At 48.6% G+C, this 11,657-nt stretch overlaps 2 protein-coding genes across 2 annotated transcripts; one reads left to right on the top strand and one right to left on the bottom strand.

Annotated features, from left to right (window-relative positions):
- The first annotated feature begins 2,571 nt into the window (after nucleotides 1-2,571).
- LOC123068869 (uncharacterized) lies at nucleotides 2,572-5,459 on the top strand. The gene is made up of 2 exons (XM_044491545.1): nucleotides 2,572-3,985; nucleotides 5,322-5,459. Exons 1-2 carry the CDS (start codon nucleotides 3,127-3,129, stop codon nucleotides 5,351-5,353), a joined length of 891 nt encoding a protein of 296 aa, XP_044347480.1. The 5' UTR covers nucleotides 2,572-3,126; the 3' UTR covers nucleotides 5,354-5,459.
- Nucleotides 5,020-6,688, bottom strand: LOC123068870 (putative transcription factor bHLH107). The gene is made up of 3 exons (XM_044491546.1): nucleotides 6,558-6,688; nucleotides 6,173-6,466; nucleotides 5,020-5,820 (listed from the first exon to the last, which is right to left on the bottom strand). Exons 2-3 carry the CDS (start codon nucleotides 6,458-6,460, stop codon nucleotides 5,332-5,334), a joined length of 777 nt encoding a protein of 258 aa, XP_044347481.1. The 5' UTR covers nucleotides 6,461-6,466; nucleotides 6,558-6,688; the 3' UTR covers nucleotides 5,020-5,331.
- Between the last annotated feature and the right edge of the window lie 4,969 nt (nucleotides 6,689-11,657).

Raw genomic sequence — 11,657 nt, 5'->3', positions numbered from 1 at the left:
GGTTGTCAATCCCTTCACGGTTACTTACGAGGGTGAGATCTGATAGAGATGATAAATAATATTTTTGGTATTTTTGATAGATAGATGCAAAGTGAAAAGTAAAAGACAAAGTAAAAACAAAGCAAGTAAATAAAGCGATAGAGATTGATATGATGAGAATAGACTCGGGGGCCATAGGTTTCACTAGTGGCTTCTCTCAAGAGCATAGATATTCTACGGTGGGTGAACAAATTACTGTTGAGCAATTGACAGAATTGAGCATAGTTATGAGCATACCTAGGTAATGATCATGTATATAGGCATCACGTCCAAGACAAGTAGATCAAAACGATTATGCATCTACTACTATTACTCCACTCATCGACCGCTATCCAGCATGCATCTAGAGTATTAAGTTAAAAACAGAGTAACGCCTTAAGCAAGATGACATGATGTAGAGGGATAAATTCATGCAATATGATAAAAAACCCATCTTGTTATCCTCGATGGCAACAATACAATACGTGCCTTGCAACCCTTTATGTCACTGGGAAGGACACCGCAAGATTGAACCCAAAGCTAAGCACTTCTCCCATTGCAAGAACTACCAATCTAGTTGGCCAAACCAAAAAGGATAACTCGAAGAGACTTGCAAAGATAACTCAATCATACATAAAATAATTCAGAGAAGAATCAAATATTTTCCATAGATAATACTGGATCATAAACCCACAATTCATCGGTCTCAACAAACACGCCACAAAAAGAAGATTACATCGAATAGATCTCCACAAGAGAGGGGGAGAACATTGTATTGAGATCCAAAAAGAGAGAAGAAGCCATCTAGCTACTAGCTATGGACCCGAAGGTCTAAAGTAAACTACCCACACTTCATCGGAGGGGCTATGGTGTTGATGTAGAAGCCCTCCGTGGTGGATGCCCCCTCCGGCGGAGCTCCAGAACAGGCCCCAAGATGGGATCTCATGGATACAAAAGGTTGCGGCGGTGGAATTAGGTTTTTGTCTCCTGTTCTGATCGTTTGGGGATACATAGGTATATATAGGAGGAAGGAGTACGTCGGTGGAGCAGCAGGGGGCCCACGAGGTAGGGGGCGCACCCAGGGGGCGCCCTCCACCCTCGTGACCGCCTCTGGCACTTCTTGGAGTAGGGTCCAAGTCTCCTGGATCACGTTCGGTGAGAAAATCACGTTCCCGAAGGTTTCATTCCGTTTGGACTCCATTTGATATTTCGTTTCTTCAAAACACTGAAATAGGCAAAAAAACAGTAATTCTGGGCTGGGCCTCCGGTTAATAGGTTAGTCCCAAAAATAATATAAAAGTGGAAAATAAAGCCCAATATAGTCCAAAACAGTAGATAAAGTAGCATGGAGCAATCAAAAATTATAGATACGTTGGAGACGTATCACGCCCTCCTGACGCCAGAGCATCGGCGCAACCCTGCCTACGTGCAAGACTCCCTAGAGCACGACATGGCCCGCCGCGGCGGCATGCAGCTTAACCTTGGGTTCGTGTTGCCGCCGTTGGAGGTAGCATCAGAGGAGGAGTAGGCGGCCCACCAGGCCACATTGGAGGTGGCGCTCCAGCGAGCCCTGGAGAAGAGCCAGCGCAAGGAGGACACGCGCTGTCGGCGGCGGGGGATCGCGCTTAGGCCCCGCGGCTGCCCGAGCCCAAGGTTCAGCCCGAGCACACATGGGCACTCACGCTCATGACCATGCCGCCCACGGAGCCGGAGTCGAAGATGTACGCGTGGACCGGCATCCTCCACGAGTGGGTGAGCGCGCCGCCCATTGCGCTAGGCGCCATGCCGGAGCAAGAGGATGCCTACCTAGAGCACCGGGGACAACTCCACCTATCTAAGGAGCGCGCCGCTGGCGAGCGCCGGATGCAAGCTAAGCGCGAGGAGGAGGAGCACTGTGCCTGTTGGGCATCGGAGGTGGAGGAAGAGCGCCGGGAGCAGGAGAAGGAGGACTGCACCACCGGTGGGGCAGATGCTGTAGGAGTAGGCGCGGGTGGTGTGGGAGACCGCATTCCCATGGGCTGGGCCGCCGCTAGCCTTCGTCGACCTCACAGGGGAAGACAGCAACGATGGCGATGCCTAGGACAGCGTGCTGGGTGGTTGGCTGGCGTGTTTATTTAGTTTTTTTATGTTTTATTAATGTTTAAGTGGTCTTTTTCCGGTGGTTGACCGGCCATTTAATGTTTACTTATGTTTAACTCGGACGCATGTTTTCAAAATTGCTTTTCTTAGGTGGATGCGGAAAAAAATCGTCAGGCACCGTTGGACGACATGGTCGTCCCAAACAAAATAGCGGACAATCGAGTCAAGAAAATTAGTTTTACTTTTGCTTCTACTAATACGTTGCCACCTAATAATCATTGGCTAGAAAACCAGCTTTGACGGGTCCACTGTTTGATCAAAGTCCACGATCAACCAGAGGGCTCCATTTCATGGGAGCTTAGTAATTGTAGAGATATGCCTTGACTCCTGATTTATAGTACTAGTAGTTTTTCTTTTTGCAAACTAACTAACTGGCGCACTTTAAGGAAGCAATCCATCGTCACACCATTCCCGTGCTGATCCCTAGGGGCTCCGTTAATTGTGACCGTGCGGCCGGGTTCCTTCGCAGGATGTCAAAGCGCAAAGGCACCGCCTTGGCCCGCGCCCGCCAGCGCCGCCGGCCGGAACGGGCAACCGGCGGCTGGGCGTCTCTCCCCACGGACATACTCGGCCTCGTCACCGACCTGATTCTCGACGCCGCGGACTACGTCGCCTTCCGCGCCGTCTGATCCGGCTGGCGCGCCAGCACGCCCACGCCGCGCGAGCGCGATCCGGCCCTGCGCGACCCGCGCCTCTGGCCCCGGGACTGGGTGGCGCTCTGCGACGGCGACGCGGTCCGCCCAGAGGACGCGCGAGAGATCGCCCTGCTCCACACGCGCACGGGCAGGTGCGTCCGCGTCCGCATTCCGGGCCTATGGGGCTACCGGATCGTCGGCTTCAGCGACGGCCTCCTCGTCCTCCTGCGCAAGAGCACCACCGCCGTCCGCGTGCTCCACCCCTTGACGCTCGTCGCCGTCGACTTCCCGTCCCTCGCAAGTCGCAACCGTGTACCACGAGGAGGTCGATGACATGGCCTCTCTCCGGGGCATGAAGGCTACCGTATGCAGCCACAGGGATCCGACAACGAGCTCGATCGCGGTCGTGGTCCGGTTCCCCTACGGAAATGTCGTAGTCGCCGCTGAGGCCGGCTCGGACCATTGGGAGGTTCTCCAGCGCCGCCACGGGAAGCTCTCTATCCGGAACACCTTGCCCTTCCAAGGGAGGCTCTACGCCACCACTTTACACCCGCCGTCACCGGAGATCCTGCAGCTGTACCCTCCCGGACCAACAATCGATAACATGGTCGCCACGGTGCCGGGCGCCGTGCGCTATTCGCGCTACCGTGACACCCTCCACCTTGTGGAGTCCGCCGGACGGATGCTGCTCGTCGTCCGGCATGTCATGGCTCGAGTAACCTTCGCGATCTACTCGGTGGACTTCGACGACGTCGACAACAATGGCGGCCGCCCGACGCTGACGCCGGTGAGCTGCCTCGGCGACCGCGCGCTATTTCTCGGCGGAGACGTATGCCTGTCCGTCTCGGCAAGGGACCTCCCTTCACTGAGCAGCAACTCCATCTACTTCTCCACGCCCTTCTACCCTCTTCAAGTGCGCTCAGTGGTGGCCGACGACCCCGGCCGTTGGAGGCGGTCCGAGGAGTTGACGACGCAATGCCAGATACACGACAGGAAGGAGAGGACCCGACCCTGGCCTCGGTGCGCCCCTTCACCATTGCCCATCATCTCCTCACCTTCTGCCACCCTCGTGAGTGGACCAAAGGGCTCATGTTCCACGAGTACCATGTCATACCTGAATCTTTCAAGGAGCTGCGGAAGATCAGGGCAAAAGACTCGCAGCTGCGGGTTCCACTCGTCCCCAGCAATATCAAGTAAGCTAGCGCTACAAATATTAAAGGCTACAAGATGTCTCCTTAAATTTTGCCTATCATATACTCCTCTGTCCCATAATGTAAGACGTTTTTTGACTCTTATAATTGGATTTTGGATAGTACCTGCCAAAAAAGCTCAAAAATTTCTTTTGATACATGACCAATTAGGCACTAGAAATTTCCTTCACTGCAAGAGTTTTGTCATTGAAGATACAATTGTGTCTTGATTAATTACACTCGTCGATCCTCAAGCCTTGTTCATGTAAGTACACTGCTGTAGCTAGTTTCATGGTTACTGCACATAGATGTTCTTAGTTCAGGAACTGGTACCTGTATATTATATTACTTCAATAAATCTGAAATTAGCGAGCTAAAGATACCCTTGATTTTGTCACCTTTCGTGAGTTAAACCAACTGGCAACTCGGTACCTTTATACATCTAGGCAAATAGCTGCTCCCAGACAGAAGTTTCAGACTTGCTGTGCTTTTCAAAAGCAAAAGTTAGGCATTAGTAACAAAAAGTTGTGCTTCTAGAATCTGAAGAAGATTGAACTCTGTAGTAAACTAGCGTAGGCAACCAGGCATAAGGGAGTAACTGAGTGGTGCCCAAGTATAGGGGAATAATTAAAGAGTGCCCACAATTTATGAATGTCAAAATATTACAGATAGAACAAACGTACTCCCTCCCTCCGTTCCAAAATAGATGACCCAACTTTGTATTAAGGGAACAAACGTACTCCCTCAGTTTCAATAGTCTGTTTTGTGCTCTTAACTTTTCATGGGAAAATTTTGTGCAAAACGAAAGTTTTACTGTTCTCTAGAGTACAAAGTTATTTTCTTCTTCTGAAGGTGCTAAGATGCTATATTTAGTTTGAAAACTTGCATGGGTGCAAAAACCTTGAAAACTCATAAGTTTTATTTTCATTTGAAAACGCCGAAGATGTCTGAACGCCACGCTTGTGCGCTGCTGCACCGGGCGAGCAGGAAAACTTGGTGATACACCTAACATAACAAAAGTAAAAAAGACAAAGTAATTCTTTCTAGGTGTGTCTCATATAGTCATATCTTAACATGAGAACCACCAATGAGGAGGTGTTGCATAGAGTACCAGCCTATCCACGCCACTGCTGAATCGTCAAACTAATCATGTGACCCTGCGTCCCCATCTAGGATTTCTGCAATCTGAATGTCGGCAGCCATGCTGCATCAGGCACACAGTGTAAACCCTGTTGCCATGATATCTACTATCCTGGAGTGACTGCATCTATCTTTCTTATCTTACAGCACTAACAGCAGTTCCAACCTCAAATCTGACACAAAAATATACTTACTCCAGAAGTACTCATCTATATGGACATGATTGAATAATGCGACTCGAGAATCCTCTGCCTCTTGCTCTGGAACTGGAACGGGCTACCAGTACCACCACATACCAGCTCTGGTGAAGCAACCCTGGCCAGAGCCAACCTCGCAGCCTCCTTCAGAGACGTGAGTCCAGCAAGGCCTGCTGCTGCGCTGCCTTCCTCGTCCTCCTCCTTGCACAGTGTGAAGACATGCTGCACCCTTCCTCCTAGGGAGGTCACCTCCGCTCTCACCGTCCTCAGCCTGAGGCCATGGAGCGCCTGGATGAGCCCGGCGACGAGGTCCGGGCGGTCGTCGCAGCTGACCGAGGCTTTCATGTACAGTCTGGAGTCATTGTCTCCGGCGCAGAATTCAATGGAGACCTCGTCGGTCTCCGGTGGGACAGCCGGCGTTTGCTGTGCGGCCTCGCCTGCTCTCCTCTTCAGGTGCTTCACTTGGTCCACCACCCTGGCTAGCAAGGCGGCCTTGTCCATCTGCACAAAGGAAGACAAGAGACATTTTCCTGACAAGTCACATAATAGCAGTGTACCGCCGCAGTGCCCTACTTTGTCTTATATCTCTAGATAGAATTGCAGGGTGAAAAGTCTGATGAAATGTGAACACTTGCGCGAGTTTTCAATGTTCTTCATAAAGCTCATGTATATATGATGCTGACATAAAGGTCAATCAGAATTGTTTGCAGGGAGACTTCTTAATGCAAAGTTAGTTTGTGCTACCAGAAAAGATGATCAGCTAACGACAATAATTATGTGCAGCTGAGCTTTGTTTGGTTTATGCTTCACAGCACTGAAATGGTGAAATGGCTAAGATATTGTTGGCCCAAACCTGCTTGGTATCAGGGATCATCCTCCTGAGCGCCGTGAGATGAGCGTTGATCCTCACCCGACGCCGGCGCTCGGCCTCGCTGTGGACCTTCAGGGCCCTTGCCTCCGTCGCGGTCCTTCCCGACCCCGTCGTCGACGAGGACGTCGTCGACAGCTCCGGCGGCCCAGCCGGTGGCGCCGAGCTGGCCTGCCGGGGCAGCAGAGCCGGGCCTCCGCTCACCGTAGGATAACATGCATCGTATGCCATCAGCTCATTCCCTCCTTGCGGGGATTGGCATGGAGCTGCCATCCAGCTCTAGGACAGTGCAAGAACAAGGACGAATGTGAATTTCTGGTGATGAACCAGAAGGAAGGAGAAGTGGGAGTGAGATGGATAGGAGGCTCACAATAATTAGTGCGGCGGCGTCTTGTCACCTCATTCTCTTCATATATATGATGGATATAGGACGGTAGGAGGCAGATGATGAGCTTGTCTGCGGGAGATGACCGCCCTACATACGCATCTCCTTTCTCACATGTGGTTAGTACCCCACTATGCATGGGGATAATAAGGGGAAATTTCGCTGTTTGGATTGGCATGGACTCCGCCAATGGGTGAGGTGGCGTGTATGAGTGTGCCATGAGTCGGATATACATGTGGAAAGAATCATGTCATGCCAAACCCTTATGAATGTAAGTATTGATTGCACTGTAGTGTAGTATCTATGCACAGCAGCCAATAAGACATGATGGGATGGTTCTGGTTTTCAGTGAAATTTCAGCGAAAATTTGGCAAGTTTCGGTTATTTCAGTAGGTGCCAAAATGTTTCAGCACTTTCAGAAGGTACACATAGATAAACTTTAAAATAAATCGAAAAAAAGTGGCGCTGCAAACATTTCTGGAACCAAAACCTGAAACCGGCACGAGTGACCACTGCCTGCTCACAAGATTCGTTGACTAGAGTATAATCACGACGCCTGCTGTTGGTTAAGGGAAGTCATTATGAGGAGCAGTGTCAGGCTTGGCCTCTTGCAACCACGCCGCGCTCCCGCTCCTTCCACATCTGACCAGCAACTTCATTCACACTGTTCAGCTCAAACTTGATAATTTTTCCGATCGATGCCATCTCTCGGCTGCCTGTGATCAGAACATGTGATGTGAAAGTCAGCAAATGAAACAGTTTTCCCTTTGACTTGTGAACAGACGAACAGGGTAGACACCAGAACGGGCTCTCCTTTGCCATAATCACTCGACAATAGATTTTGGTTGTGAACTTGGAGTGCCCACACGCACAGCTGACCGAGAGTGTTCTGTTTCAGGGATCGGACTCACTGGAGACCGCTGCTAATAAGTCGCTAGAGGCAACACCACTCTGTTTGCTTAACACGATAATAACTGTGTCAGAACTCGCGTGAAATCTTTATGTGCATCTAGTCCAACTTGTACGCCTGACCTCCATGGTTTCAAAGAGAGGATCTGATGTATCTTCTGACGTCCTGCGCCCCTTCTGGATAGGCTAGAGTCGCCTTTTCTTTTTGAATGAAAATTTGATGAAATGATCATGGGAACCAGCCACCTCAACTGCCATTGCACTTCGATTTTTTCTTTTTATAGAACAAAGGCCATGAAGATTACAATTTGCCAAAGTGATCAAAGAGATTGCACTTTTATCACTTTGCAAAACCCTTTTGTAGCTGTTCTTTTGGACAACCGCTTGTTTCCAGTTTAGGTTGGTGTATAACTAGTTTTACTGCTCATGCAACATTGATAATTGATCAGCTGCAATTCAATTAGGTACTGGTCTTGTTCAGGGAGTGGTGTCTGGTCGTATAATATATGAATTTTAATTACCGTTCGTGTTAGCGTCCCACTTGCTAATCAATCAACATAACAAGATTACAGAGTTTGAGGTAGCTAATTCGAGATGCAGGGGTAGCATGAAGGGGATCGGAGAAGAGAGACGGAGGTGGGAGAGAAAAGCCCGGCGCCGGTTTCAGCCTCCTCCCAAGTAGCTTACATATGGGAGCTCCTATTCAGCGACCTACGCGTTGGATAGGAAGGAACACACACATCCCACTTACCCTGCACACGTTTTTTGGCTAACCCATGTGCCGGGTGGGACGCCCCCTTCTATTTTCTTTTTTTACTCTTTAAAATAATTTGAGATTTCAAAAAACTTCCTTTTATTAAATGCAAATTTTGAAAAAAAATGTTTGAAATATCATAAAATGTTTGTGAATTCCAAAATTGTTTGTGGATTCAAAAATGTTCGTGATTTTGAAAAAATAGATATTAAAAAGTGTTCATGAGTTCGAAAAATAGTTTGGGAAATAAAAAAATCATGATTTCGAAAATATGTTTGAATATTCCAAAAACGTTGATGAATTTTTAAAATAGTCCAAAATGTTCACAAACTTCAAAATTGTTCCCAAATTTCACAAAAATTCATCAATTAAAAAATGTTCGTGAATTTTTAAAATCATGCCCAAGTTTCAAGAATTGTTTGTTGATTCAAAAATGTTCATGTGTTTCAGAAAAATGTTTGAGAACTTGTAAAAAAAATCATGATCTCAAAATATGTACATGAATTATTATAAAATTTTCGTGAATTTAATAAATGTTCACGATTTCAAAAAATGTTCGCAAATACAAAAAATGTTCATGATTTTGAGAAATTCACAACTTAAAAAATGTTCAAGAATTTGGAAGATGTTCGCAAAATGAAAAGGAAAAATAAACAAGTATGAAAAAAAGAAAAGAAGAAAAAAGAAAAGAAAAAGGAAAAACAAAAAATATAGAAGATAGAAAAAAATAGAAAAGTTAAAAAAAATGGTTCAGGGAAGGTTCTAGCGAACGCAGTCGTATTCGTTGGGTAGTTCAGAAAAGGATGGATAATTACTAAACCTAAATATGGCAGTGGAAAAACATGCGAGCTGGGAATGAATATCAGGAAAAGGGGATACATCTACGATTGGAAGAAGATGCTAGAACTGCTACCGCACAACTTCAGTACTGCTTTTGGATTGAACTAAGCGTAGATGGAAAAGATACGATGAACTTGGACGAACACAGCGTCCCCCGACGAACTAGGGCAACCTAATGCAGATTGGAAATGAGGAGAAGCGAGTACCTGGTGGTGCTTGACGGACAACAGAGTGGCGCCGCGATCTCTGGTCAAGGTCAGGTTGATGCAGCGGCCAGGTTGGAGCTGTTGGAGAAGGTCGACGGCGGCGGCAGAGCTCGTGCGACAGTGGTCGGCATGAGGAAGACGAAGAAGACAGAGGGACGGGGGTAAAAGTGAAAAAGTACCCCCCCCCTCCCCCCGTGCCTATAAAGACGCCTCGATTCTCAGGATGACCGATTAAAGCAAAGATCTGTTGTGATGCCATAGCATTTTTTCTGAGATTAATGACATGACATCACCTTCCGTTATGGCGGGTTAAGAAAGTTTGTTAAGTTAAACGTTGAAAGATTTAAGAGATTCGCCAGCCAAAGGATGAAGATTGACATGACAGGTTCAAATCAATTTGGGGCCTAATGTTGGGGATATAACCCCGCGGTGTGACCCGCCCAGGAAGGGTCGGGTTACACCGTTGGCGACTTATAGCAAGGGCTCCAAGAAGGCCCAAGAAGACAAGACGTGAAGACGACGGTTCATAAATATGCTTATTGGAGGCCCAAGACCCGGAGGCGACTCAAGACCTGAAGGTGTGAGCCGCCCGATGATGACTTGCTCTGTAAGGCAAGGGAATTATAACCAGAGTCGATTACATTGTGTAACCCAACCTGGACACCTATAAACCGCCGGACCTCGATCTGTGTATATAAAGGCGAGACCCAGCGGCGGGTTAACTTAAGAATCAATTGATCAATAGCTAGGTAAAGCGTATTCGCTCCCTTGTAATCGAAACTTAAGCAATACAACTAGAAGCATGACGTAGACTATCACCTCGTTGTGAGGGGCCGAACATGGGTAAATCCTTTGTGTCCTTTGTCCCGTCCAACCCCTTCGAGCTAACCTACGTTGTGATGGCTCCACACCTAAGTCCTTTTACTAGGGCATCTGCCATGACAAAACCATGATAAGTCTGGTGACCGCCCTCAAGGGTTCCTTAGTGGAGTCATGGCACCTTGCATTGTGCGAGGGCTTTAGGAGAATACAGTGAGCCATTGTGGCGCTTGAGGAGCATCGTGCACACACCACTCCAATGAAGATTAGCATCCGCAAGGGTATGAATATCGGGATACATCGCCGCCTCCGCATTTCTTTGTTATCTCTTACCCGAACCCTTCACTTATGCACTTACTTTTCAATAGCCTTTGTGCTTCAAGTTATATATCTTGTTATCACATAGTTGTTTATCTTGTTTAGCATAAGCTGTTGGTGCACATAGTTGAGCCTAATTTATTTAGGTTTTGTGCTTGATAAATTAAACGCAAGTTTTATTCTGCCGACATCTCATTGGAATGATAAGTTGGCTAAGACGAACTAATAAGTTTCTCTTCTTGTCACCTTCTTTAAGCTTATTCAAGCCAAAACTCTATTTGTTTTAAAGTTCCTATCTCCCCTCCCCCCGCTCTAAGCGACGTCCATGTCCTTTCAATTAGCACTGGCAATATCTGTTGGGGAACGTAGCAGAAATTCAAAATTTTCTACGCAACACCAAGATCAATCTATGGAGATTCTAGCAACGAGGGGAAGGGGAGTGCATCTACATACCCTTGTAGATCGCTAAGCGGAAGTGTTGCAAGAACACGGATGAAGGAGTCGTACTTGTAGCGATTCAGATCGCGGTTGATTCCGATCTAAGCGCCGAACAACGGCGCCTCCGCGTTCAACACACGGGCAGCCCGATGACGTCTCCCGTGCCTCGATCCAGCAAGGGAAGAGGGAGAGGTTGGGGAAGACTCCGTCCAGCAGCAGCACGACGGCGTGGTGGTGGTGGAGGAGTGCGGTACTCCAGCAGGGCTTCGCCAAGCACTACGAGAGACGAGGAGGGAGAGGGGTAGGGCTGCGCCAGGAGAGATGAAAACTCATGTGTTGGGCAGCCCCAAAACCTCCACTATATATAGGGGGGAGGGAGAGGGGGTTCCCTAGGGTTTCCCCTAGGGGGGGGGGCTGCCAGGGTAGATGGGATCTCCCCTTTGGGTGACTTGGCCCCCAAGCCAGGAGGTGGGAACCCTAGATGGGGCGCCCCAAACCCCCTGGTCACATGGGAATAGGTGAGGGGGGCGCACATCCCCTTAGTGGGCTGGTTTGCGCCCTCCCCTTGGCCCATGAAGCCCCCCCCCCCAACACTTGTCGGGGCTCCCGAAACACCTTTCGGTCATGCTGGTCATCACCCGGTACCTCCGGAACACTTCCGGACTCCAAAACCCTTCGTCCAATTTATCAATCTTCACCTCTGGACCATTCCGGGACTCCTCGTGACGTCCGGGATCTCATCCGGGACTCCGAACAACATTCGGTAACCGCGTACATACCTTCCCTATAACCCTAGCGTCA

The sequence above is a fragment of the Triticum aestivum genome, chromosome 3B (genome assembly GCF_018294505.1).
Source record: "Triticum aestivum cultivar Chinese Spring chromosome 3B, IWGSC CS RefSeq v2.1, whole genome shotgun sequence".
Lineage (NCBI taxonomy): Eukaryota > Viridiplantae > Streptophyta > Magnoliopsida > Poales > Poaceae > Triticum > Triticum aestivum.
Note: the sequence above shows the minus strand (reverse complement) of the source record. Positions and strands in the feature narration are given on the sequence as shown.